Below are 24,414 nucleotides of genomic sequence, written 5' to 3' on the forward strand. Positions count from 1 at the left end.
TGTACATAACTCTGTTTCACGTTTATTCCGGTTGTTTTCTATTAAAAGCCTCTTTGTTCCCCGCTCCCTCGGCGCTGTGTGGGCCGGGCCGGGGCGGCGCTGCGCCCTCCGCCCGCCGGGGGGCGCTGGAGCGGCCGCGGGCCGGAAGGGGCGGCGCTCCCGACCGGGGTCGCGGCGCGCTCGGGGGTGGTGGCGCGGTGAGGCGGCCTGAGCGGGACAAAGCGTGGCGCGGGCTCTCCCGGCCGGCGGGCAGGCTGAGGCCGCCACGGCAGGGCCCGGGCCTGGAGCCGGCCCTGAGCGCAGGGCCGGGCGCTCGGGGCTCCCGCCGGGGCTCGGCTCCCCACGCTGGGTGCGTCCGAGTTGCGGGGCTCACCGGCACCGCCCCCGCGGCTCCCGGAGCGCCTCCGGCCTCCTCGGGCTTGTTCCAAAATGTCGCAATTAGCCACGTAGGGGGCTTAGCTTGGTTTAGATGTTTTTGCTCGTGCCTTTTGTATTTATGGATCACGTACATTTTGCCTTCTCCCAGCTGATGTAAAGGCCTGATGAGGGTTGTAACCCGCTCGGCAGTAATGTGCCCGTGTGCTGCGTGTGCCTCGGGCCAAACCCGTGCTCCAGGTGATACGGAGCAGCTCACACCTATCAGGCTTTAAACTGCTGCCACAGTTTGCTGGTGCTGTCGGGCATATGCCTCTGTCTCGTAGTTTAATCAGATTTTTATACTAAAGCTGACACGACAGGCCTCACATCAAGTTGTACTACACTGTAACCTGTAACTTCCAGGACCATAACGGAGATTTACACCGAGAGACACGACTTGAAATTTTAACAGCCACCTTAGGCTCAAAGTAGTGGTCTGGTGCAGAGCTGGGCACTCCCACAGATCTCTCTAAATGAGTTCCAGATGAGCTGGGGCAGCAGTGGGTGCTGCGGGGCACCCTCAGAGCCTCCACCCAGCGGGACTCAGTTGCTTGTCACAGTATAGCTTCTCTGCTGAAAATGACAGGGCTCTTCTCTACGGGGCACCCTTAGAGCCTCCACCCGGCGGGACTCAAGTTGCTTGTCACAGTATAGCTTCTCTGCTGAAAATGACAGGGTTCTTCTCTTTGGGCTAAAAATAATGTTCAAAGTCGGTTTAAACTTGTATTAATTTTCTGTTTAACATACGAAAAGTTTTAAAAGCGAGGATATGGTAAGAGGGTGAGAGTGAGTGGTGGGTGGAGATGGGTGGGGGCTGCATGTGCTTGGTGTGAGGAAACGTTCCTCACTCTGGGGCTTCTGAAACCTGAAATCGCCTTTTTGGCTTTATTGCACACTATAGAGGAAATAAAATTAAAATATTAGAAAGAGAGGAAGTATAGAGCAGATCCCATGGCATTTTGTGATGGAGATGGAAAGAAATGAAAGATCTCAATGCTGACAGATGTTCTTTGCACTCAGTTACCCTGCTGATAGGCAGGATGTGGGTATGTGCAACTGTACTAACTCCAAGTGCATGTGCTGCCTAAATATACAACACAACATAGACCAGATGTAAATATACTGCTATTTTTAGAGCTGAACTATTTTAATACTACCATGGAAGTGAAACAAGGAGTGGGGGACTTAAAGTCTTGCATTCTCTGTTTCTTCCTTCTTCTCAAGCATGACTGCTGGGCTTGTCAGGAGAAAGGGTCTGTGGGTTGTGAGCCACAGGAGAGTGAACAAAGGAATTATTTTGGCATGGTGTCTGAAAATCTGGGATTGGAGGAAGAGGAAATGGTCACAGTCAAGATCCACAGTGACTTCTACACTCAGCTGAAGAGTTTCCTAGAAAATTCCTAGCCCTGCTCTGCCCCACAGTGTGTTGGGATAAGAGCATTAATGAGGGGAGGAAAGGAGACACCCATCTCCATCACACCCCTCAGGCCTTGCTGACTTCTGACAGCTTCTGCTGTGATGTTTGAAACTAAAGGATTTCTGTTGATGTCAGTGTGGTAAAGGCATTGACCACAGCTGTGTCACTTCCTCAGGGGTTCATGTTTCTTTAATTCCAGCCTGACAGCTTTCCCATTGAGCAGAGCTATAGTTCACCTACCTTACGTGGGTAAACATTTATTGTGTAAAAAGCAACAAAGAGCAGTTTTGTTTGCCTGACAGATTTTGGGATAGCGTCAAAGAGCCTTCAGCTTTTCCTGTATATAAAATAGAAATCAGTGGATTTCTGAAAAGGAAATTGTTCTTGATGTTCTGGTGTTTTCATGATGTGCTTATAATAGTACTCTAAAACTAAAAGAAAATCATGATCCAATAATCCTTCTAATTTCAGTGTCATTAAGAGTGCATATGCATATTGTGTATAGTGTACATATAGTGTGTATATTAATCAGTTGGGCAAGATGATTGCAAGAGTTTAGCCATGTAAAAAGTCTGGGAATTCAGATAATTTTTGTTGCTTGCTGTGCATGGTTCTGATGCCCACGCTGTGACCGTGCAGGCATTACCGGAAGCGCTCAGCGTCGCGGGGGCGCTCCGGGAGCCGCTCCAGGAGCCGCTCCCCGTCGGACAAGAGGAAGCGCGAGGACAGGCGCTCCCGGAGCCGCGACCGCGACCGCCGGCGCGAGAGGTCGCGCAGCAGGGACAAGAGGAGGTCTCGCTCGCGGGACAGAAAGCGTCAAAGGTATGACATCAGCTCGGCCAAAGTGCCTGAAATGCCTGTCTGCTGATGTTCCCCCACTGCAGTTAGTTACTTTGCTGATGTCTGTGGTGGATTTCACTGTGCTTAAGGATTTTGCTTATTAAATGCTTGCTGGTGCTGGAGTTTTTAAGTTCTTAGTGGTCTTGATGGTTGGTGGGTTCCTTTTACAAGCTGTTCCTCAATGGAAGGCTAAAGTTGTGCTATGAGCATGTCCTAAGTAAAGACAATTTTGTTGCCTGTCAGACGTTCAAGGAGTAGAGAACGGGAACGGAGCCGAGAGAGACGACGATCCCGGAGCCGAGAGAGGAGGCGCTCCAGGAGCAGGAGCAGGGGGAGACGGTCTCGGTCCTCCAGTCCAAGCAAGAACAGGAAAGCAGAAAACAGGTATTCTTGTGTTCTTAGCTTTAGAAATGTGCAAAAGCTTACTGCAGTCATTGTCTTTTAAGTATATCTTAATGAGGTTTTCAGATATAATTGAAGGCAGCATGTAGTCAGGCTGTGCTGTAAAATGAGTGGGAAGTCTGTCAATGATAACAACGGCTTGTGTACAGCATGAGTAGTGGTGGCACTCTAGAAATCATGACAAGCTAGAATCACAAAAGCTTTGGGAATAAGTGTATGTTTTGTATCAGAATAGTCCAAAGAAAAAAGCCTAATGATATTTAATTAGCTAAAGGGAATTTTATATTTATTCTCATAAGCTAGCAAAAATTAGGTTTAGATGCTTTCTTTTAAATTAGAAGTAAGTAAGTACAATAAAACCTGTTATAAATAGTTTTTATATTCAGTGCAAGTCTGGCTGTTATGTTTGCTTTACATGAGTAGCTTTTCGTAGGGAGAAGAGCTTTTGTCTGTCAGCCAGGACAGTGTGTTTAGGGGGATGCTCACACTTCCATGGCAAGATGCTAGATCACTTGACCTTTCTCTAGAAATTCCACAAAGAGGAAATTTGTTTTCTTTTCTAAATGCTGAATTCAAGGAGGTGTAAAATAAAGTGCAGAACAACTGGAGTATCAATTGTAAGAGCTCTGAAAAGGAAGTCTGCAAAGAAATGACAAAAGCACGTGAATTGCTGGATTGAGTTAGAGTCTACTGGTAGTTAGAGGAAGTAGTTCCATGACATGGAAGGATTGTCTGGGAAGCATTGTGTTTTGTGAGGTGTTTGAAAACATAACAGGGTGATTATAATTCCGTTTCTGTCCATCATATATGTATCCTCCCCCTGAGAAAAGCTGTAATGTTCTAAGAAACCTTTGATCTTACCTTTCAGATCCAGATCTAAAGAAAAGACAGAAGGTGTGGAAATTTCCAAAGAAAAGAAAAAAGACAAAGATGACAAAGAGGAAGAGAAAGATAAAGATGCTACCACAAATGCTGTGGCCACTGAGGTAGGGACACTTCTAACACTTGTAAATTTAAAAGACAAAGAATTTAAACCAGGAAGTTTGTGGATATCCAGTCTTCTACAGCTTGCTCTCTCAATGGTTACATTTGTTTCAGGAAGCATGAGCTAAAGCCAGTGGCCATTAATTTCCACTTTTTGGTTGGTTTTTGCCATAGAATTTTGATCAGAACAAACTAGAAGAAGAAATGAGAAAACGAAAAGAAAGAGTGGAGAAATGGAGGGAAGAGCAACGCAAGAAGGCAATGGAAAACATAGGAGAGCTAAAAAAAGAAATTGAAGAGATGAAACAGGGGAAGAAATGGAGTTTAGAAGATGATGATGGTATTTAACCTCTTTATATATAACAGAATACTTTTGTTCCTAGTAATATTTTTATTACAGTATCTTTAAAGCATCTAATTACTCTTCAGAATGTGAACCATAAAATAAAAAAGCCCAGATCTAGTCATGGTATCAGATGGTTTAAGATGCATTTTTGATAAAACAACTGGAGAGATTTTTATGAGGAAAAATTATAATAATATAATGGGCTGTATTTACTTGGGTGGACAATAATTTGACACATGTAAGGACTTCTGTCTTTCCCTGTGTTTTATCCCCATCTTTTTCACTCTTATTAGATGATGAAGAGGAAACTGCAGAAGGAGAAAAAGAAGGCAATGAGGTTGAAGATGAGGAGTTAGATCCTTTAGATGCTTATATGGAAGAAGTAAAAGAAGAGGTCAAGAAGTTCAATATGAGAAGTGTGAAAGGTGGAGGTGGGAGTGAAAAGGTAAAATCACTTGTTAAAGATTTCTTGCTTTTAAAAGATGGAGATAACTTTGAGTTTTAGTAGCAAAATGGCTTGGGGAAAATGGGGGAAATGCAACAAAGCAACAAGTTACATGCACTTATGCATGTTTGGTTTAACTATAATTTCCTGATGTTTTTGTGAAACTGTTCATCAAGCATTATTCTGATAAAATTTCACTAAGGGAAGTAGGAAATAAATTGCTCAGCATAATGTATCCAGAAGTAGAAATATCCTGTATGTTTTTTACAGGATGGGCTGTGTTTTATACAGTAATGCATTCATTTTTTTAAACATTTTTTACAGAAAACTGGACCAACTGTTACCAAGGTGGTAACTGTGGTGACAACCAAAAAGGCAGCTGTTGAGTCAGAAAAGAAGAAAGGGGAGCTCATGGAGAATGACCAAGATGCAATGGAGGTAATGGAAATGTTTTGTATTTCTCTTGTGGACAGGCAAAGTGCCTGTTCTTGCTTCCTGTGGGTGTGTGTGGTGTTTGGCCTGAAGAGCTGTGAAGGGTGTGGGTATTTTGCTGCTCAGGAGGCTGTGGAGGGTCAGCCTTGCCCGAGTCACAGACTGAATGCCCTGCAGGCTCTGGGGCTCAGCCACTTCAGGCCATCTCTGTGGCTGCAGTTCCAGTGTTCGTGGTGCCCCTTCAAAGCTGAGCTGGGGACATCTGTCAGAGCTGTGACTGCAGTGTGACACCAGTCTGCTGGCTGATTTCTCTTTATTTCCTCTTACTGTTTCTTTCGCGTGGCAGTGGTTATTTCTGAATGACAGGGCTGGTAGTCTGCATTGGTAAAGCTGTGAAAGTGACACAGAACAATAGTGAGAGTTAAGGTTTGGGAGAAACATGAAAGCATTAGGGGAAAGAACAATTGGGACTCATAAGTTAAGAGCATGTCTTCAGTTTCATGTCTAATACAGTAGGAAGTACCTGTTGCTTCTGAATAGTTTTGCTAGAAATGAGAAAAGCCAAACACCTTAATAATTCATTAATCCTAATGTACACAAAAATTGTGATCTCTGCAGTATTCTTCAGAAGAGGAGGAGGTTGACCTTCAGACTGCCCTGACTGGCTATCAGACCAAGCAGAGAAAGCTGCTAGAACCAGTGGATCATGGAAAAATAGAATATGAACCTTTCAGGAAAAACTTCTATGTTGAAGTACCAGAACTAGCTAAAATGACTCAAGAAGGTAAAGACAAATACAACCAGAACACCTTGGGTACTATTGAAGGAAAAAATGTGAATTTCAGTGTGCTAAGGAACAGCAAATGCTTTGCAATGTAAAAAGCATTTGGAGCAACTTCTATAGAAAAATGTTAAATCAGGTGCATCTCTATTGTTGATAACTTACTATAATTATACATGAGGCTTTGATTGGAAAATTAACCTGAGTCCTTTCAACCTAACTCCTGTGTTTATGTGTAACAAGCAAAAAGCTGTTTTTCTGGTAGTAATAAAAATAGTATTTCATGTTAAGGGACAAAGCAAGAATTTTGATCAGGGTAGTAGAGAAGTGTCAAGTTTGACTCTGCTAAAAGATAAACTCTATTTCAGAGGTCAATGTGTACAGGCTGGAGCTGGAGGGAATTACAGTCAAGGGAAAAGGCTGTCCCAAACCAATAAAAACCTGGGTACAATGTGGTATTTCCATGAAGATTCTCACTGCCCTCAAAAAGTAAGCAAGCACTTTATGAACTGTATCATCCTTGATTTTGCTCACTATGTTCTGTCCTGTGTCTACAAGAAGGACCTTTTACTTTGCTGCATAATGAATGCTACATGTCCGTGTCTGTAAATGCTACATATATAGTCATCAGAGTGTTTATCACTCTGTGTTGAATTATTGTTATTAACCATTTGTTATGTCTGCCATTGGTATCATGCTTTTCCTGCTCATTTTAATCTGTATTTTTTGCAGGGCACTGATATGTATATGTAAAAAAACTTCAGCATAACTTCATGATTCACATCTGTCAAATTCTATTTTGTTGTTAAAATGTTTTTTTCCTTCTTTAAGACATGGCTATGAAAAGCCCACTCCGATTCAAACCCAGGCTATCCCAGCAATTATGAACGGACGCGATTTGATCGGCATTGCTAAAACAGGAAGTGGAAAAACTATTGCATTTCTGTTGCCCATGTTCAGACACATTATGGATCAGAGAGCATTAGAAGAAGGAGAAGGCCCCATAGGTAAAAAGATTTTATTTCCAAAGTTACTATTTAAATAAATATAACATCAAGTATGTGCTTTAGATGGGATTTCAGTTCTTTGTGTGATTATAGGGAGAAGTGCTTACTAATGTCCATTGATCAGTAAGTGAGGTTTTTTTTAGTTAAAGATCACAGTGCTCTTTATTGTTGTTTTGTGATTACTGTGCTATATCATGTTGTTTCAGTAACACTCCATGTCCACATATCTGGGAGACCTTCCTCCCTTGATTGTTACACTTGGACCAGATTTCCACTCCTGCCTCATAATGTCTCAATTATCTTTTCCTTGAAATGACATGCTTAAAAAATAGGAAGTAAATTGCTGTAAACATCATTACAAAAGATTAATTTCTATTGTGGAAGTTACAAGATCTCTTATATTGCAATATATGAGGAAAATGTTTTGCTTTTCAGCTGTCATTATGACACCTACACGTGAGTTGGCTTTGCAGATTACCAAGGAGTGCAAGAAATTCTCAAAGACTCTTGGGCTTCGAGTTGTCTGTGTTTATGGAGGAACAGGAATCAGTGAACAGGTATGCGAAACACATGCCTGGCTTGTCAAAGAGTGCTTGGGCTTCATTAGTCAATGTTTCTTCTGTAGCAAAGTTAGTTGCTTTTTCTTTTCCATTAATCCAGTACATTTGCAGTCTTCATTATGGATTTTCTCGGTGGAAATGGTAGTAATGCAAAAAGCTTTGCATGGAACTTAGCCTTAAACAATAATGATCCTGGAAAGTCTCAGATATGATCCTTAAAAATTACAAACTGTTTCTCTTTATGTATGTACTGAGCATTAAATTAAAATTGCCTTATTAGTGGGATATAATAGTTTAAAAGTTACTAGGAAGCTGTGTTTTTCTGAGCGTTCCCCTAAAATAACAAAAGCCAGAAGATGATAACTTTGGTTTATTGCATTATCAAATATTGCATCTTGAAGTAACTTAGAGATTAATTTCAAGGTTTTCCACACCTCCACCCTACCCATTTATGGAAACAACAGGAGTGACCATCTGTGGTGGAAGGTGGTGTGTCTGCTATCACTTGTTCCTGATATGTAACACTGACATTTCTTACAGGCTCTTAAGTGTATTGAAGTCATGTCCTCATTACAACTGCTTCAGGTGGTGGTAACTCAGATTGTCAGGGGTTACTCTTTTTGGCAGCAAAGTTCTCCAAAGACTTGAAGAAGTTGCTAAGTAAAATCTTTTTCATGTTAGTAGAACAGATGTATTACAGTGCAGGTGGTTTTCTTTTTTTCAAGGTGACATATGTCTAAAAAAATCTGAAAGAAATCACAAAGCAAAAACTAATAGATTGTTTACTGTGTTTTGAAATCAGATAGCTGAACTCAAAAGAGGTGCTGAAATTATTGTTTGCACACCTGGACGTATGATTGACATGTTAGCAGCTAACAATGGTGAGTAGAAAACCTTTTCCTTTGGAGATTTTTTTTACATTTTTTGTGTAATTCTAACAGATTCAAAAGATCATGTATTTTGATAAATGGTCTTATGGAATTTTCTTATATCTCTTCAGGCTGCACTGCATAGCTATTGAGAATATATAGCACTAATAATAGGTTTAAGCATATATTGATTTGACATTTTTGGGGAGGACAGGAAATACTACATTCTTGAAGAGTTTTTGAGAATGTTTATCATTGTTAAACTTGAAATGTGCTGGTCCAAATTTTTTAAGTTGGAGTCATTTAGATCAAGGTTATGTAACAGTTGCTTATTTTGTCTGCCCGTTGATCCGTGCTAGAGTAGCTCAGCAGTTCTCTGCTTTACAAGAGCATCTGACTCTGCCTTTATCTGTTGGCTTTAAAAGACAGACAAAGAAGCCCTCCCTAAATACCTGCTCAGGAGTAAAAGAACTGGCCTTATATCAGATATTCAGATTGATTAAACTGAGCCACTGCAGCTTTAAGAGGTTTTGTCCTAGTGTAACCATTGCATGCTTATTAGATAAAGTTTTATTATTAAATTATTCCACATCAAAACCTCTACTAAACTGTTGACATTATTTAACTTCTGTGAAAAAAGTACCTTCAAGACATATAGAACTGGGCTTCCAAGACTTAAATCGTCAAAGGTAGGTACATTAATGCTGTTCCCAAGTAATTTTACAAAGTTATTATTTGGGGATGAAAGTGTTAAGATGTTAAATATATAGTAAGGAATACTTGTTTGTTCCTTAATATTGAACTCCATATCTTAAAAAATGCAGCGCGTAATGTCTTAAATAATTTGAGGATTCAGCTACAATTTGCTGAAGCTGAGAGGACCAAATTCTTCTGTAGTTTGATAGGCACAAGTCTGAGTGATAGTTGCAGAAAATGTGACAAGTCTTTTTTCATTCAGAAAGCATTTGGCAGTGTCACTCCACAGCTATGTGGAACTGAATGTATTTATATTGTTTGAGAGTATGATTCTAAAACCCTTGAGTTAAATCCTTCTCACGAAAGGGAATCTCTTCACTGTTTGGGAAGGGTGCTAGTTATCCTGTCCATTATAATTTCAAAATGTTCACAGAAACACAACTTGCTTATTTTATTTCAACCTGTCCCAGAGTTTGGGGTGGTTCTAGATTTTAAGTTCAGTAGCGTTACTGGGTAGGTTTTAATCTTTATATAATAGTTATTTTTAAAAGACTGCTTACTCTGTTTTATGCCTATTATTAGCAGTGATCTAGAGCTAGTATGGTTATCCTCATATAGTTATTCTTAATTCCAAGGAAGCATTACAGATTGTGTATAAAGGAATTTTCTGAGGCTGCAGCAGTTAGCACTGGGCTTTGCCTTCCACACATGCGCTGTAATCTCTAATATGTTCTTTTCTAGGTGCCGCTGTCAGATACTGGCTGATGTGGCTCCTTGCTTCAGCTCAGTCTTAGTTTTATGATGTGTTTTGGCGAGGGCAGTTTTCTGAATTTTACAGGTTCTTCTGGCCCTATGATGGTATGCAAGAGAAGAGTTTGACAAACTAAAAGGGCCTTGTGCATACTTACACATTTCCCAGAATGTATGTGTGATTAAAGTGTGAACATTAAAATTCACATTTAGTGAATTTTTAAAAAAATTAATTAATGTCTTTGTTAGAAGATAGTGAGACTATATAACATTTTTTAAAAATATTCCTAAGGGAAACTAGATTTCCATTTGATTTTGTTTCCCATGTGTTTTTTCCTCTCCTTTCACAGGTCGGGTGACAAACCTCCGTAGAGTCACGTACGTTGTACTTGATGAAGCTGACAGAATGTTTGACATGGGGTTTGAGCCTCAGGTAATTCATGACATGAGGGGTGGTGCCAAAAGAGACTGTTTTTCACATCAAGTGTTTTGCAATGCTACATTATCATTACACTGTCGTGGATGTTCAAAAGGATGTGCTGCATATGGACAGTGATTTAAGCTGACTGTAATATTTCTATTACTTTCCTATCTATTATCACATTATTATAACATCACATTATCCTCACATCTAGTGGAAGGTATCCTGACCATGGCAAGGGCTTGGAACTGGAAGATCTGTAGAGTCCTTCCAGCCCAAACCATTGTGTTATTCTCTTGGTTTGCTTTCAATAAATTCCTATATAGCTTAGATTTTTCTCTGATACACTGAGTGTTTTACACACTCCTTTTGAATACTTGTGGCCATATGGTATCCCTGTGTAATTCCTTTATACAGGTGTTGTGTTAGTAGTTGTAGTCTGTTTATAAAGTCTTTGATGTCTCTTGGCAAGAGATAAGAACAAAATGTTGGAAATGCTGCTGACTTGCTGAGAGCTTTGGATATCCAGGGCTCTTCCAGTTGTCATGGGCCGTACTGTACTCCAAAACTAGGAAAATTCCTTTTATTTGTCTCTCGAGCTGTAGGCTTTCTGATGCATTTCCTAGGATTTCTGCTGAGCTGCTGCCACATTGCATATTGCCATGCAACTTCCTTCTGAATCCAGCCATCTTGCAATGCCAGCAGCTTCGTGCCTAGAGAAAATCTGCAAAGAATGTTTTGTAGTCTGGGAGTTGCAGATAGCCCCTGACTTTAAAGATGACAGCTTTGTGTGAGTGTGAGATGGAGTTAGAGCAGCTGGACGTTAACAGGGAACGCTCTCTCCGCAGGTCATGCGCATTGTAGACAACGTCAGGCCTGACCGGCAGACTGTCATGTTCTCTGCCACTTTCCCCAGAGCTATGGAGGCCCTGGCCCGCAGGATCCTCAGTAAGCCTATAGAGGTGCAGGTTGGAGGCAGAAGTGTGGTCTGTTCTGATGTGGAGCAGCACGTGGTGAGTGGGATACATCTGCCTGGCATATCTTCTCATTTGCTTGCAAACAATTGTTCCCAGCAATGTTGAATATAAACCAATTTACCCACAGAGTTTTTATTGTCAGAAGTTTAGTGGCCTTATTAGAAATGAACTTAGAATAAATTAACATCCTAATCTGAAATGCAGTGTGATTTTTTAAAGTTGGTCTGTAGCACTAAGCTGAACAGCTGTTTTACCACTAGCTGTTGGAACAGCCTGAAAAAGTCATCTCCTGTTCCTGATTTTTACTTTTATATACTCTGGATTTGTTTAATGACTCAAGATACAAATTATACTCTTTTGTATGTCTTTTTCCAGATTGTCATAGAAGAGGAGAACAAATTTCTGAAGTTACTGGAGCTACTGGGACATTATCAGGAGAAAGGATCTGTTATCATATTTGTAGATAAGCAAGAACATGCTGATGGGTTGTTGAAAGATTTAATGAGGGCCTCTTATCCTTGCTTGTCTCTCCATGGAGGTAATCTGCAAATTTAAGGATTTGTATTAACTACTCACAACTAGGATGTTGGTATCCAGTAGTTAAAAATCACTTTGTTCCTGTATAGTACCAATTTTATTACTTCTTCAAAACCTTCAAAAAGCAGGTTTTGCTTTGTAACTGGGGAGGATAATTGTCTCTTAATTTGAAATAGACACGATAGTTTTGTGTAATTATTCTTCATTATTCTCTCTGAGATGTCATCAGATGCCAAATCTTGTGTCTGTGCAAGAAGACTTAGTTAACCCCTCTCAGGGAATATTGCTAACTACTTGTTATTGCAGAGTAGTGTGATAGTTTTGTGTAATTACTCTTCATTGTTCTCTCTTGAGATGTCATCAGATGCCAAATTTTGAGTCTGTGCAAAAAGACTTAACCCCTCTCAGGGAATATTGCTAACTACTTGTTATTGCAGAGTAGTGAGTGCCATTGGGGAGTATCACATGATATTTTTATTTGAGATTGCACAGTAACAGCAGTTGTCACTTTACTTTTCTTCTATCAAGTAGTAATAGAATGGATGTAGCAAGAGGAGAAAAATCTCTTTACAATGCTGTCCATCCCAGTGTATCTTAAAACTTACAGTATTTTTAGAGTGTTTTCTATAAAATCAGTAAGTACAAAATCACTGTTCAGCAGGAATGCAGCAATGGAAGAGGGAAAAATATTCTAGTTCTTCTGAGATTTCTGTTGCCTTTAGACAATGGACAAAGCCTCCAGATGAGGGCTCAGCTGAAGTACAAAATAGAAAATAGTATTAAAAAATGTTTTGAGGATCTTGACATGGGAAAAACATCTTATAGTAGTTAAAAAATTAACAGTTATTCTAAATAATAGAGGTTATTTTGGCTAATGTATTTTGCCTTCAAAAGTGTGCAAGTACTGAAGTTTTATTTGCTTGTGGTTTTGGTTGTTTGAAGTTCAAGGGCACCTTGACCTGTGTACAAATTCTCATGACTTAAAGCAGAGCTTTATAATTAACTGATTTGCCTTGCAGGTATTGATCAGTATGACAGGGACAGCATCATTAATGACTTCAAGAATGGAACCTGCAAACTTCTGGTGGCCACATCTGTAGCAGCGAGGGGCTTGGATGTGAAGCAGCTGATGCTGGTGGTCAATTACAGCTGTCCCAACCACTACGAGGACTATGTGCACCGAGCAGGCCGCACGGGGCGGGCTGGCAACAAGGTATGTACTCTCACTTGTCAGGTTTGGTTACACTGGCATTTTCCCCTTCTTTGTTCTTTGAGGAAGTTGTTCCAAGGGATAGCTACAGAGGGAGTAGTTTGTATTGTTGCTGGGAAGAGTGTTTTTAGTATGTTCTGAGCTTCAGCAATCTGAAATTTGGAAGTTACTTGTTCTTCTGATGTGTGAGTGTTGTTCTAAATCCCATTTGTGGCTGAAAGTTTGGGTGTTTTTCACTGCTGGAAATGTGCCCTACTAAATTGATAAAATTTTAATTTTTCAAACTTTTAACCATGACAGCACTGCTTGGAAGGAGAGGTTTCAGTGTTTACTGTCTTTGGATGATTACCTCTGTATCAGCTTCCTGGGAAATCACATTATTCATTGTACACTTCCACTAAAAAACAGTTATTGCAATGATTGTTGTGGTTACTTTCATTGACCAAAAACCAGCATCTGTGCAAGGGTGCTTCAGTAAATTTACAGATAGTATCTTTAGAGCTTTTCCCTAATTGTCTCTTAAATGCCTTTTCACCAGGGGTATGCATATACATTCATTACTGAGGATCAGGCACGTTATGCTGGTGACATCATTAAGGCTTTGGAATTGTCTGGGAATCCAATTCCTTCTGATTTGGAGAAGCTCTGGGCTGACTTCAAAGACCAACAGAAGGCTGTAAGTAATTCTTTCTTCTGTAGGGGGCTTGATCCAGGTTTAATGCCTGGGCATGCATGTGTCCACTTGTCCAGTGTACATCCATGGGTCACCTCTCTGGGAACACAAGTGTGCTTGGCTGAGTGTGTCAGTGACCAAGAGATTGGCATCTTGATTGTCATTTAAAGAACTGTTCTTCAGCATTTAAATATTGTCACCAGGTATGTAATAAATACCTATGGTATGAGAGACACTTTGGATTTTAACAACATTCACATACAAGATAATGAAGCCCTTTTACAGAATTTGTATGATTATTTCTTGAGCTCTCACTGTCAGGGATCTCACTCATGCTGAAAAGAGTGACTTTGGAGTTTTTCTGATATAAAAAAATTGAGGGTTTTTTTACTGCATTTGAAAAGCATTTAAAATGTATACTTACAGAAAATTCCAGTAGGGTACTGAATTATTATTAACTGAATATGTTAATTCTCTGCTGAATTAACATAGTTTTTTTAATTACATTTCATTTTGAAATGCAGCTTTTAAATTTGAAGTACTTTACAAATGTGCTAGGATTTCCTTTTTAAAGAATTTCAAAATTATTTGTATAATCTTAAAGTTATTGTATGACTATGAGAGCTAAGATTTGAAACTCCTAAGTATGATAATACATGTTTTTTTTTCAAGGAAGGAAAGCTGATTAAAAAAAGCAGTGGATTTTCTGGCAAAGGTTTTAAATTTGATGAAACAGAACAGGCTTTGGCTAACGAAAGAAAGAAGCTCCAAAAAGCAGCTCTTGGCTTGCAAGATTCAGATGATGAAGATACAGCTGTTGATGTAAGCACTTGGGAACAGGATTTAAGTTGCTTATGGATTTTCTCAATACATTTGATTTTCTTTCCCAGTAGGTTGCATAATACATTGCAGAGTGCATGGGTTTCGTTACTCTGTGACCTTTGTTACTGACTGCATGTGTTCTTCAAATACAGAGATACAGCTGAGAAGATCAACATCTAGGAAGGTTTTCAGTGTCTCTTTTTGACTTACTGGTATTTTACACTTAATGTGTGTAGTTATGTAAATGTCACATAAATTATTTGGGATGTTAATCTTGCATGAATGAAATGGAACAGTGGTCCTCAGTTGCAAACATATTTTTATTTGAAGTGTTTTAAAGACCTTCATGGTAGCATTTTCTGTTTTAAATCTTACTAAATTCCTTTCTTAATCTTGGCTGGATTCCTTTTTGTGAACTTGCAAGTAAACACTGTGTTCAGACTTTTTCCTGATTAGATCATCCTTTTGTTGAGCTGTAGTTTTGGGCAGGCTTCTACCATTTATACAAGATTAATTTCTTAAAGAACATGTAAACTAAATGCCCCTTAGTGTTTCTTTCTTTATGATGACAAGATTATATAGTGGTAAATGCAGTGATCAAATAATTGTTCTTTTCTTTAGATTGATGAACAAATTGAAAGCATGTTCAATTCAAAGAAAAGAGTAAAAGACATGGCAGCACCAGGAACATCAAATGCTCCTACACCATCAGCTGGGAATGCAGAAAAACTGGAAATTGCTAAAAGATTGGCTTTGAGAATCAATGCCCAGAAGAATCTTGGAGCAGAGGCACAAGTCATGGTTCCCTTCCACTTTAAGGTCAGGCTCTTTACAGATCAATTCTACTCTTTTTTAATAAAGGTTCTTCAGTTCTTTGTTCTGTGGGTGCCATTTGATTTTGTGTTTCTGCACACTAGTAACAGACTGCATTGTTTATCTCATTTAGGCTGGGCTAACTCACTTATATAGGATTTGTAGGTGAGCTGATTTGTTTATAATACTTATTATAGAACCATAAATGCTTTGTCTGCCCTGGCAAAGAGTTAATTCATTACTGATAACATTACACAATTAGTTTTGTCAGCTTTGGCAGAGCTGCAGAACGTCTTTCCCTGCTGAAGCATGATATGTACATGTCATGTCGAGTGTGTTTAGATTGAGCTTAATTGTTCTGTGACGTCCAAAGATATTTTAAGCTGAAAAAACAAAAGATCTTTTCTTTGCAGGTGTAAAGGGAGTTGTTGAGAGAAAGGAAGGAAGAGCAGAAGTCTGGAGAATGTATTTGTTATGTTGTCAATTACATGACATAGAGAGCTTTAATGAAACCCTTACTGGTTTATATAGGACATTTTTTGGCTACCTTGTTCTCAGTATGGACCTGTGCTTTTACAGGATGTGATGCAGCAGGCTACAAATGCTATCCTGAGAGGAGGCACAATTCAAGCTCCTACTGTGTCTGCCAAGACCATTGCAGAGCAACTGGCTGAAAAAATCAATGCCAAGCTCAATTATGTACCCATAGAGAAGCAGGAGGAAGAGAAACAGGATGGAGGACAGAATGAATCCTTCAAGAGATATGAAGAAGAATTAGAGATCAATGACTTCCCACAGGCAAGTAACCATTTTGCTATAATCAAGTATAAATGACCATCATTTAACAAAAACTCTCTTCATACTTACACCAGTAAAATACTGTGTCTCTATTTCTGATCATAGCTAATTGAAATTGCTACATTAACTGTGATTACTTCTCAGGTTATATAAATGCAATGCTTTGGACTTATTCCAGAGAGTATCAGAAAAACAAGTTTTCATTATCACACAAAAATCTCTTCACCCTCTACCCACTTCTCTAATACTCAAATCTCTGACACTGTCTGGTGTTTTTTGCAAAGGCTTTTCTGCCATGACTGATACAACGCTTTGCCCATTTTTTTGTACCTGAGTTTTTCTGCCATTTAGAATATTGCTGCTCAGATCTAAATCATCTACTATTTCTTGGATTTATATTTCACACTATCAAGTACAAATTCCCTGTATTTATCTTTGAGGTTCTGCCCATGCTGGCAGAACTAATGGATTGCCATTTTGTGTGGTGCCTTTCTCCTTGTTGATCCTTTCAAATCCTTCACCTTGCAGACTGCCAGATGGAAAGTTACCTCCAAAGAAGCACTGCAGAGAATCAGTGAATATTCTGAAGCTGCCATTACAATCAGGGGAACTTACTTCCCTCCAGGCAAAGAACCCAAGGAAGGAGAACGAAAGATTTATTTGGCTATAGAAAGTATGTATTCTTTTTATAAATATTTCGATTAAAGCTATGAGTCTAGTTTTGTAATTAGACATGGAATTTCTGTAGTCAGTGTTTGGACACTTGAGTTGTAGACTCACTGCAGTTACTTGGCAATTACTGAAAAACACTTGTTTATCTTTATACACTTACCAATGATCCATGGGGATCACAGAGAGGCTTTTCCTCACCTGCCACAGAACAACAGCTAATGTATGAAATCAGTTTGGAGGAGAGGAAAAGAACAGAGGAAGAACAATTAGCACAAAGAAGTCTGTGCCAGTGTGAAATAAGGAAGAAAATAGAATTCTTTTTAGGCTGTTAAAGGTATAAGAAATTGCATCAACTAGTACAACAAAAACTTGGCAAATGTCATGATGGTTGAGGTTTTTCTCAAGAAACCTTGAATCCTACATATTTCTGAGCAGTATCATTAATGACTGGAGTATCTTCCTTAAAAGAGAACAGAGTCAAGCTGTGGAATTCTGTGCAATAGAGTGTTCTTCAATAAATAGCTGAGGATATTCAGCAAATTTTACTGTGTTTCTGAAAGTAGACAGCAGTTTTTATGCTGTAGGCTTCGTATACAGAAAGTGTTTAAGATTATAATACATTTTCTTATCTTCAGGTGCCAATGAACTTGCTGTACAGAAAGCAAAGGCAGAAATCACACGGCTTATAAAAGAGGAGCTCATCAGATTGGTGAGTGCAATATCCAGAAAGCAGAGGGAAAGTGCCTTAATGTATACTTTATGAGATTGACTTCTGCAAATGTCGATGTTCTGGCACAAGGTTTTATTAATATCAGGGACTGGGACCTGTAGATCTCAAAAACACTTTCCTGAACAGTAAAAATGCATGGCACTGCTTAATCAGATCACAGCTGCTACCAGCCAGCAGATGGAGATAACACATTGACACAGCTTTTTGGATGAAGACCCCTCAAAGAGTTGGGTCCCAATAAATTTCCTAATTTCAACACCATCAGGCAGGGGAGAGGATTATTCTCCTCATTTTGATATTTCATGTGTTGAGAGATCTGGTTTGCTGTAGCTTTACAACATACCCAGCCAATAACCTAGTGGGGTTTTATTGCAATTCATTTATCCATCTTCACTTTTAACTGTGACTATCCTCTCCTTTATTTGCAGCAAAATTCTTACCAACCAACCAACAAAGGAAGATACAAAGTTCTATGAGCATTTGGAGTTATTTGTCTGCTGGCAGCTGGTGCGTGAAACTTTGTGGCTTCTGTTGTTTTTGCTGTTTACACTGCTTATTGTAAATTAAGAAATTTTTTTATTTTGTCTTGTGGACATTTTTTTAACAGAAAATTGATACTGAAGCATCTTAATTCTCTCCACTAAAGTTATCAGTCTTAAAGCCAGACCAGTTTTGGTGGAACATGATTTAATTTGAAAGTGCAGTTTATACACTTTTTGTCATAAAGAATATGAAATAAACCAACTTTAATTTTTTTGACAGACAGTATACTGTTAAGTAAAATGAAAGTGTTGGGATTTGTGTTGGAAATTGTTAGAATGTACCTGCTTCATATTGCTGAAATGATTCACACATCAATTTATACTGGAAAAATTATAAAACACCCAAATAAAGGCAGGATTTTTCTCCTGATCCATAGCATCTCTCTGGCTGGTTCCACACATTCATTCCCTGTACAAATGTCCCCCTGAGGTCAGAGAATCTTGCATTGATCAGAGTAGAGAATTTTATCCAAAAATACTTGAGGTCTCATTTTTAAGATTTTATCCTTCTCATGTCCCCATTTTTCTTTATCATCCAGGTAATAGATACTCTTTGGGGTTGTTGTGAAGTGAAATGTTTTGTAGTATGACAATAGTTTTTCTGTTTTTTTCTAAACATCAGAATTGGAGGATTTGATTTTTTTCCCCCTCATTTGGTGACATAAGAATGAAAGCCTGTTTTAGTTTAAAAAGGAAGTAGCAGGGAAAAAAAAAGGGGAAACCTCTTTTGTAATGAAATACAACTTTGTCACTCTTTTATAGCATTCTTATATATACATTTAATGTGATTATATCCCCAGGATTGTCATCTTTATTACTGTTAGGACGTGGCTTTAAGTAAAAGTGTATAGTGATATTTCTGAATGAATTCCACAAATACTATCATTGCAGTCAATAAGCTACTGGGACAGGCAGGACTGATGTTTTTGAGGGCTCATCCCCATAACCAGTAGGATTCATGATGGACTCTACTCCTAAGCAATTAGCTTCTGTCTGCTTGTCTGGAGCCAAAGCAGTAGCAGTTTGAATTGTCTCATTCCAGCAGCTGCAAGACTTTCAAGATGATGACTTTCAAAAGGACTTTCATAGAAAGCTTTTCTTACCTGACACACTGAGAAGAAATGTGTCATTTTAAACCAGCTCTGTATATACTGCTTTAACCCTGCTGGAGACAAATCATAAAATCTGCATCATGGCTGTATAAATTCACAACTTTTCTTGCCACACTTCAGGTAATTTAAGTGACTCTTCATGTATGCATACAACTGTCTGTTACCCTGTCAGTGTACCTTATTTGCAGTAAAGGGAGGAAGCAAAGGAGTGACTGTACCAGCTTAACAACCTACTTTTAGGATAAGAACTCCTAATGTAGCACTTGCCAGTATTAATACATGGAGGAGAGCAGAGACAAGCAGCACACACAGTAACACTTCTCAAAACTTGAAACAGAAATCCCAAACTAAAGTTCTGTGATTACATTTAAATACATGTTTTTCTTCCCTTAAGGACTAGGTTTTGATGTCTTTCCTAGAAATTCTTTGTTGAATTGTCTAACTTTTGGACAGTGTCCCTTCCCAGAGTGACACATTTTGTGTATTTAATGGAGAGCACTGCGGAGTTTGGACATCCTGACAGTCCTTAAAAGTCTTGGTTCAAAATATTCATACATTGATATCTCCTAAAAAAGGCATGATGGAGACACTTTCATTGGGTTTCAGAGATGCAAAAATGTATAATCTTTAATTTCCTGGGGGTTTAAAATGCAATGTCAATATTCTTATGTTTTTTTTAATTCCAGCAAAAATAAAAGCAATTTCAATGTATATTTTTCAGAAACTGTCTTTCTAAATAGCTCCTCTGTTTTCTGCATTTGCACTGCTTCTGTGGTTTTTCCTATGACAGTTAACCTCATGCTGTTTGGAGAAGGGTGATGTGAACAGCAGCTTGTACTTCTGTTTTTGTGCTGGAAATGCAGTGCCACACAGCCCAGACTCAGTTAAGAAAGTCACAGCGAAGGTGTTTGGATACATGAAAACAGGAGCAAAATGCATAAAAGCTGGGGGAAAAGAAACTCTCAAATTTAAAAATACACAGGGAAATAAGCAATGGAAACAAGATGAGAATAAAAGTTTGGAGAAGATAGAATTCAATAATGAAAAGCTCTATGTAGTTCTTAATAAGCATGTCCATGGATCTAGACAAGATCTTTATAAACGTCATGATTTGGCTGTTTTCAGGGAATCTGCCCAGGTCAGATTTACATTGCCAGTTGTGGGAAGAGCACAGGGATGCTGATATTTTTGGTTTTTTCCTTTTAAATACACATAAGCAGAGCTTGTTCTGTTACCTGCCCAGGTGATAATGTTCAAGCTTTCAAGGTTGCCTTTATGCTCTCAGTGAGTGAGCAGTGATGTTTTGGGTGGATAAGTGATAAAAGTATTTGGCACTGGATAATGAATTGTCTTTTTCTTGCATGTCACATAATGTGGTGGTGTCACTGTGCAGCAGGCTCACACCAGGGAGGGGAGGCAGGGTGAGACCCCTGCTCCCAGCCCAGCTCCCTCATTCTCCATGCAGTGACCTACTAGAGATTCAAACAGCAGTAACCCCCCACCACCACCCCTGTGAAGGATTAATGCCCAAGTCATGAAAACAGGAGAGACTAAATCCAGTATTTTGTGTGGGGGGAAAAATTCACAGCAAGATAAAAAATGTGTGCTATCACAGTTCAGACTGTCACACTCCCTGAACTAATGGTTCATGGTGCCAGCGTTTGTTTAAAACAGGCAGCTCAAGGCCTATTTTGCATACTGACTTTATGCTGTAAACATAAACCTGGACAGTGAGTGTTGATCACAGCCAGCATGTTCTGTAGCTGTTCCCTGTGCTGGCTGCTTGAGATTTCACTTGTACAATTAAAGCACTGCTATTTAGTTAATGTGCATTTGGCTGCTAATTAAATAAAATATTCAGAGGCTAAAAGTACCATCTGTAGGGGGTTTTCATACACAAGTCTTCCAAGCAGAAGAAAAAACAAAATTTGTTAAGCAAAGTTTTCCTGAAATTCTGCCATTGTGGCAGCCAAATATAAAACAAACACCAAAGGCTGGATTCTGGATCTTCCTAAAATAAAAAGAATGCTGGAATTTCAGGGAGTGAGAGAACACGTTGGTGTTTCAGTCCTTCAGGCATGTGTACAGTTGTAGGAAGTGGTCATGACTTCAGCCAGAGTAGTGGCAGGGTTGCAGACAGGTACCTGTGGCTGTGAGGATGGAGCCTGCGGAGCTGGCCTGGGTTAGTTTTTAACTTTCTGCCACGGCCATGACACTGTTGATGGTGTGCTGCTCATCAGCTCGTTTCCACAGGCCTGGCCGTGCCCCAGTTTGCTGGTGAGGTGGTTCTCAGGGTGAGCATCAGTGGCAGGGAGGCACTCAGGGTGTCCCTGAGCATCAGCGCTGGGCCCTGTGTGTGCTGTGGCCTCCTCACGTGATGCTCCAGGAATGCACTTTCCTTTGATTATTTTCCTTGACCCAGATCTCTTCCAAATATGGTCTCAGCTTAAACAAGTTTGTGTTTTTAGAGCCTGGTGTCTGCAGAATAAATTCTGGCTTCCAGCTAAGCATGGCTGGCTGTATGGGGGAGTGGAGGCAGAGAGCAACCTAAACATGCAAAAATAAAAGGGGCACAGCTGTATTCAAATTTGTCCCAAAATGTACATTTTGGACAATGTTTATACAATGCTAGGCAGGAAGATTTGTTTTCTTAGTTTTAGCTACAGTGGAAACAATTGTTTTTAAATAAATGACCATTAGTCTGAGTGATTGCCACCCAAACATTGGTTCTCTGAGATTTTTCATCTGAAACAGATTTAAATATTTTTCTTTAGTCAAACTGAGAGATACAAGATTGTTAAGCTGACCAGCATAAGCAGAGGTAAATTAATTAACATCTCAGATCTAAGTTGTTCTAGTAAGCTAAGAAATTATTAATGACCTACTGTGGAGTGAGCATATGATTAAGTTATTTTATACTTTGGCCATTCTAAGTATGAAGTTCATCATCACAAATATTTCTCAAAACAATAAATACCCCATGGCAACTCTTCTGAAATGAATGGCCAAGCAAGGAAAATGTTACACTCAGAGTTAAGATTAAGGATTTTCATTAAAACCTACATTTCCTCTGCCTGTGCATGTTAGCTAGGAAGTGAATTTGTAGAAATGATCAGCTCTGATAATTCACAGTTACATAGACAGGAGGCAGTTCCCATACTGACTTCTCCCTGTTTGCTCAGCATGCTCTGGAGCCCAGGACTGGTGAGAAGTTCCTGTATTGGCAGAAGAAGGAACTTGTGCTTTGAGGCCCTTCCTCTCTTTGAAAATGTGGATCCTTCAGCGAAATCTCCACTGAGAGAGGAGGAGAATGGCATTTTGTGGTTCGGATGTGGGAAGGCTAACATTTCATTGCATCACTTATCTCACAGATAATTAATGCAATCATTTGGTACTGCTAATGAGTCAGTCCTTTAGAGGAAGAAAAGGAGGAAGCAGATTCAGAACCGGAGGAACACCGTGCTTCAGGCGCTGGGAGCTGTGACAGTGTCAGAGCAGTTCATCAGTGTTTGGTCCCTGTCACAGTTTCACACGAGGGGACCGGGCCCTGTTGCTACCAGATGACAAGTTGAGCTGGCTCAGCTGGTGGGGGTTTGCCTGGAGTTTGGTGCAGGCAGTGACACCAACCTGGCCAGCACAGAGCCATGGCCAGCTCCAGGTCAGTTAGATCTTGCTCTGCTCTGCCAGCAGCAGCCTGGACAGCAGCTGTGTTCACAGCTCAGGATGGAGCCTTTCCCTGCCTCACGCTGCACTTCCACTGCTCTAGCATCTGGTGGCTGCTGTGGTCTGTTGAAACCACAATTTCTACAGAAATCAGGAGGATAAGCCCAGCCTGACTTCATCACCTTCCAGATTAAAATATTGCAAATAACAGGACACCGAAGAGGTATCAAATGGAACCATTTTCCATTGGCATTTCCAACAGGCGTTTGAACAGCAGAAAGATGAGCTTTGTAAATAAACTGAATCATTTGCTAAATTAAGCTAAATAAATGCTGCTTTTCCCTGCTGCTTTCTTATATTGCAAGTGAGGATTCCTGCATGCATTAGGAAGAAATGGCAAGAATACGAATCATCATCTTGGCAGGATGTTTCACAGCAATTTTCGGCCTGAAGAGCTCCAAGTATTGTAGAAATGGAATATCTTAGTGTTGGAGTACAGCAGTCTGCTCCTTAAACAACAGCAGGAGAGGAAAATATTTTTAAAAGCAGAATTAACTATTTGTGAAAGTTACAGGTTTGTTTCCTGTTCTTTTTTGCTTTTATTAACCAAAACCTCATCTGAATAATACACAATATTTTTCAGGCTCTTTTGTGCATCAGTCATTTAAAGACCAATGTGGTCATTCAGACCCTGGACTAAGGGTGCTCATGAAGGGCAGGAATCTGTTATAGTCATTAACAAATGTGCATTAAAAAATAGGTGGGTCACAGCCCTCCACCAAGTGGGCAAAAGGTTGGATGGTGAAATGTGCTGGGCATTTAAAATGTTTGTGGCATCTTTCTGTAAACAGTTGAAGTTGCAATCCCTGCAGTTGCTGTTCCTGCTTGCAGGTGTGAAATTGTGTTTATAGGGAAGTGCTACTGCACGACTGAACTCTTCAGAACACGGATGGATGAAACAAAGCAAAGTATTTAATGACCTGCAGTCCACAGATGGTCCGTGCCCAGCCCAGCCCCGTGTGAGCTACGCTGGAAACAGCAGCTGTCCCCTCTGCAGTCAGCAGGGACACAGAACTTGTAATACATCCATCTAACAGCCCTCAAACTGGACTCTGGATGGATTGCAGCGTGAGGTGGAGTGGAGGTGATGGAGTCACCGCCCCTGGAGGTGTTTGAGTGGCACTGGATGTGGCACTCAGTGCCACGCTCCGTTTGACGAGGTGGCGTTGGTCATGGCTTGGGCTCGGTGACCCCAGACGTGCTTTCCAACCCAAGTGAGCCTGTGTGTGTACTTTTGACACAGAAGACACCACACTCCTCTATCCGAGCGGCAGTGATGGAAGCACCGGTAATATTTACCCGCTTCCAGGGGTGTGCAGCGCCATACGCGTGTGCCCTCACCCGCCTCACCTCTGCCCGCCCGCCCCACAAAATGGCGGCGGCCGCGCGGCCCCGACCCTCGGCGGCGGGAGGGGCCTCGGCGGCCCCGCCCCGCGCG

At 40.2% G+C, this 24,414-nt stretch overlaps 2 protein-coding genes across 3 annotated transcripts in view; both read left to right on the top strand.

Annotated features, from left to right (window-relative positions):
• The first annotated feature begins 1,186 nt into the window (after window positions 1–1,186).
• Window positions 1,187–19,974, top strand: DDX46 (DEAD-box helicase 46). The gene is made up of 23 exons (XM_039701603.1): window positions 1,187–1,197; window positions 2,474–2,656; window positions 2,918–3,058; window positions 3,945–4,062; window positions 4,235–4,400; window positions 4,700–4,851; window positions 5,176–5,289; window positions 5,902–6,067; window positions 6,433–6,553; window positions 6,896–7,071; window positions 7,507–7,628; window positions 8,434–8,512; window positions 10,297–10,379; window positions 11,216–11,380; window positions 11,720–11,882; window positions 12,901–13,094; window positions 13,630–13,767; window positions 14,437–14,586; window positions 15,208–15,405; window positions 15,979–16,197; window positions 16,726–16,870; window positions 17,505–17,578; window positions 18,028–19,974. The coding sequence occupies exons 1-23, from the start codon at window positions 1,187–1,189 to the stop codon at window positions 18,073–18,075; spliced, it is 3,126 nt and encodes a 1,041-aa protein (XP_039557537.1). The 3' UTR covers window positions 18,076–19,974.
• The window catches only part of CUNH5orf24 (chromosome unknown C5orf24 homolog), a 22,060-nt gene continuing 15,730 nt past the window's right edge, over window positions 18,085–24,414 (top strand). Inside the window, exon 1 of one of the 2 annotated variants that reach the window (XM_039701123.1) lies at window positions 18,085–18,106. The gene's annotated coding sequence lies outside the window, so the exon portion shown is untranslated. Of the gene's footprint in view, window positions 18,107–23,467; window positions 23,491–24,414 lie in introns of those variants that run through there. The other variant, XM_039701124.1, reaches the window with a different exon arrangement.

Source organism: Passer montanus, unplaced genomic scaffold, assembly GCF_014805655.1.
Source record: "Passer montanus isolate IOZ18808 unplaced genomic scaffold, ASM1480565v1 scaffold15, whole genome shotgun sequence".
Taxonomy (NCBI): domain Eukaryota; kingdom Metazoa; phylum Chordata; class Aves; order Passeriformes; family Passeridae; genus Passer; species Passer montanus.

Coding starts and splice junctions, on each gene's coding strand:
- DDX46 (XM_039701603.1), top strand. Junction 4,852..5,175: donor GTGGAGGTGGGAGTGAAAAG/GTAAAATCACTT, acceptor CATTTTTTACAG/AAAACTGGACCAACTGTTAC. Junction 11,381..11,719: donor CTGATGTGGAGCAGCACGTG/GTGAGTGGGATA, acceptor GTCTTTTTCCAG/ATTGTCATAGAAGAGGAGAA.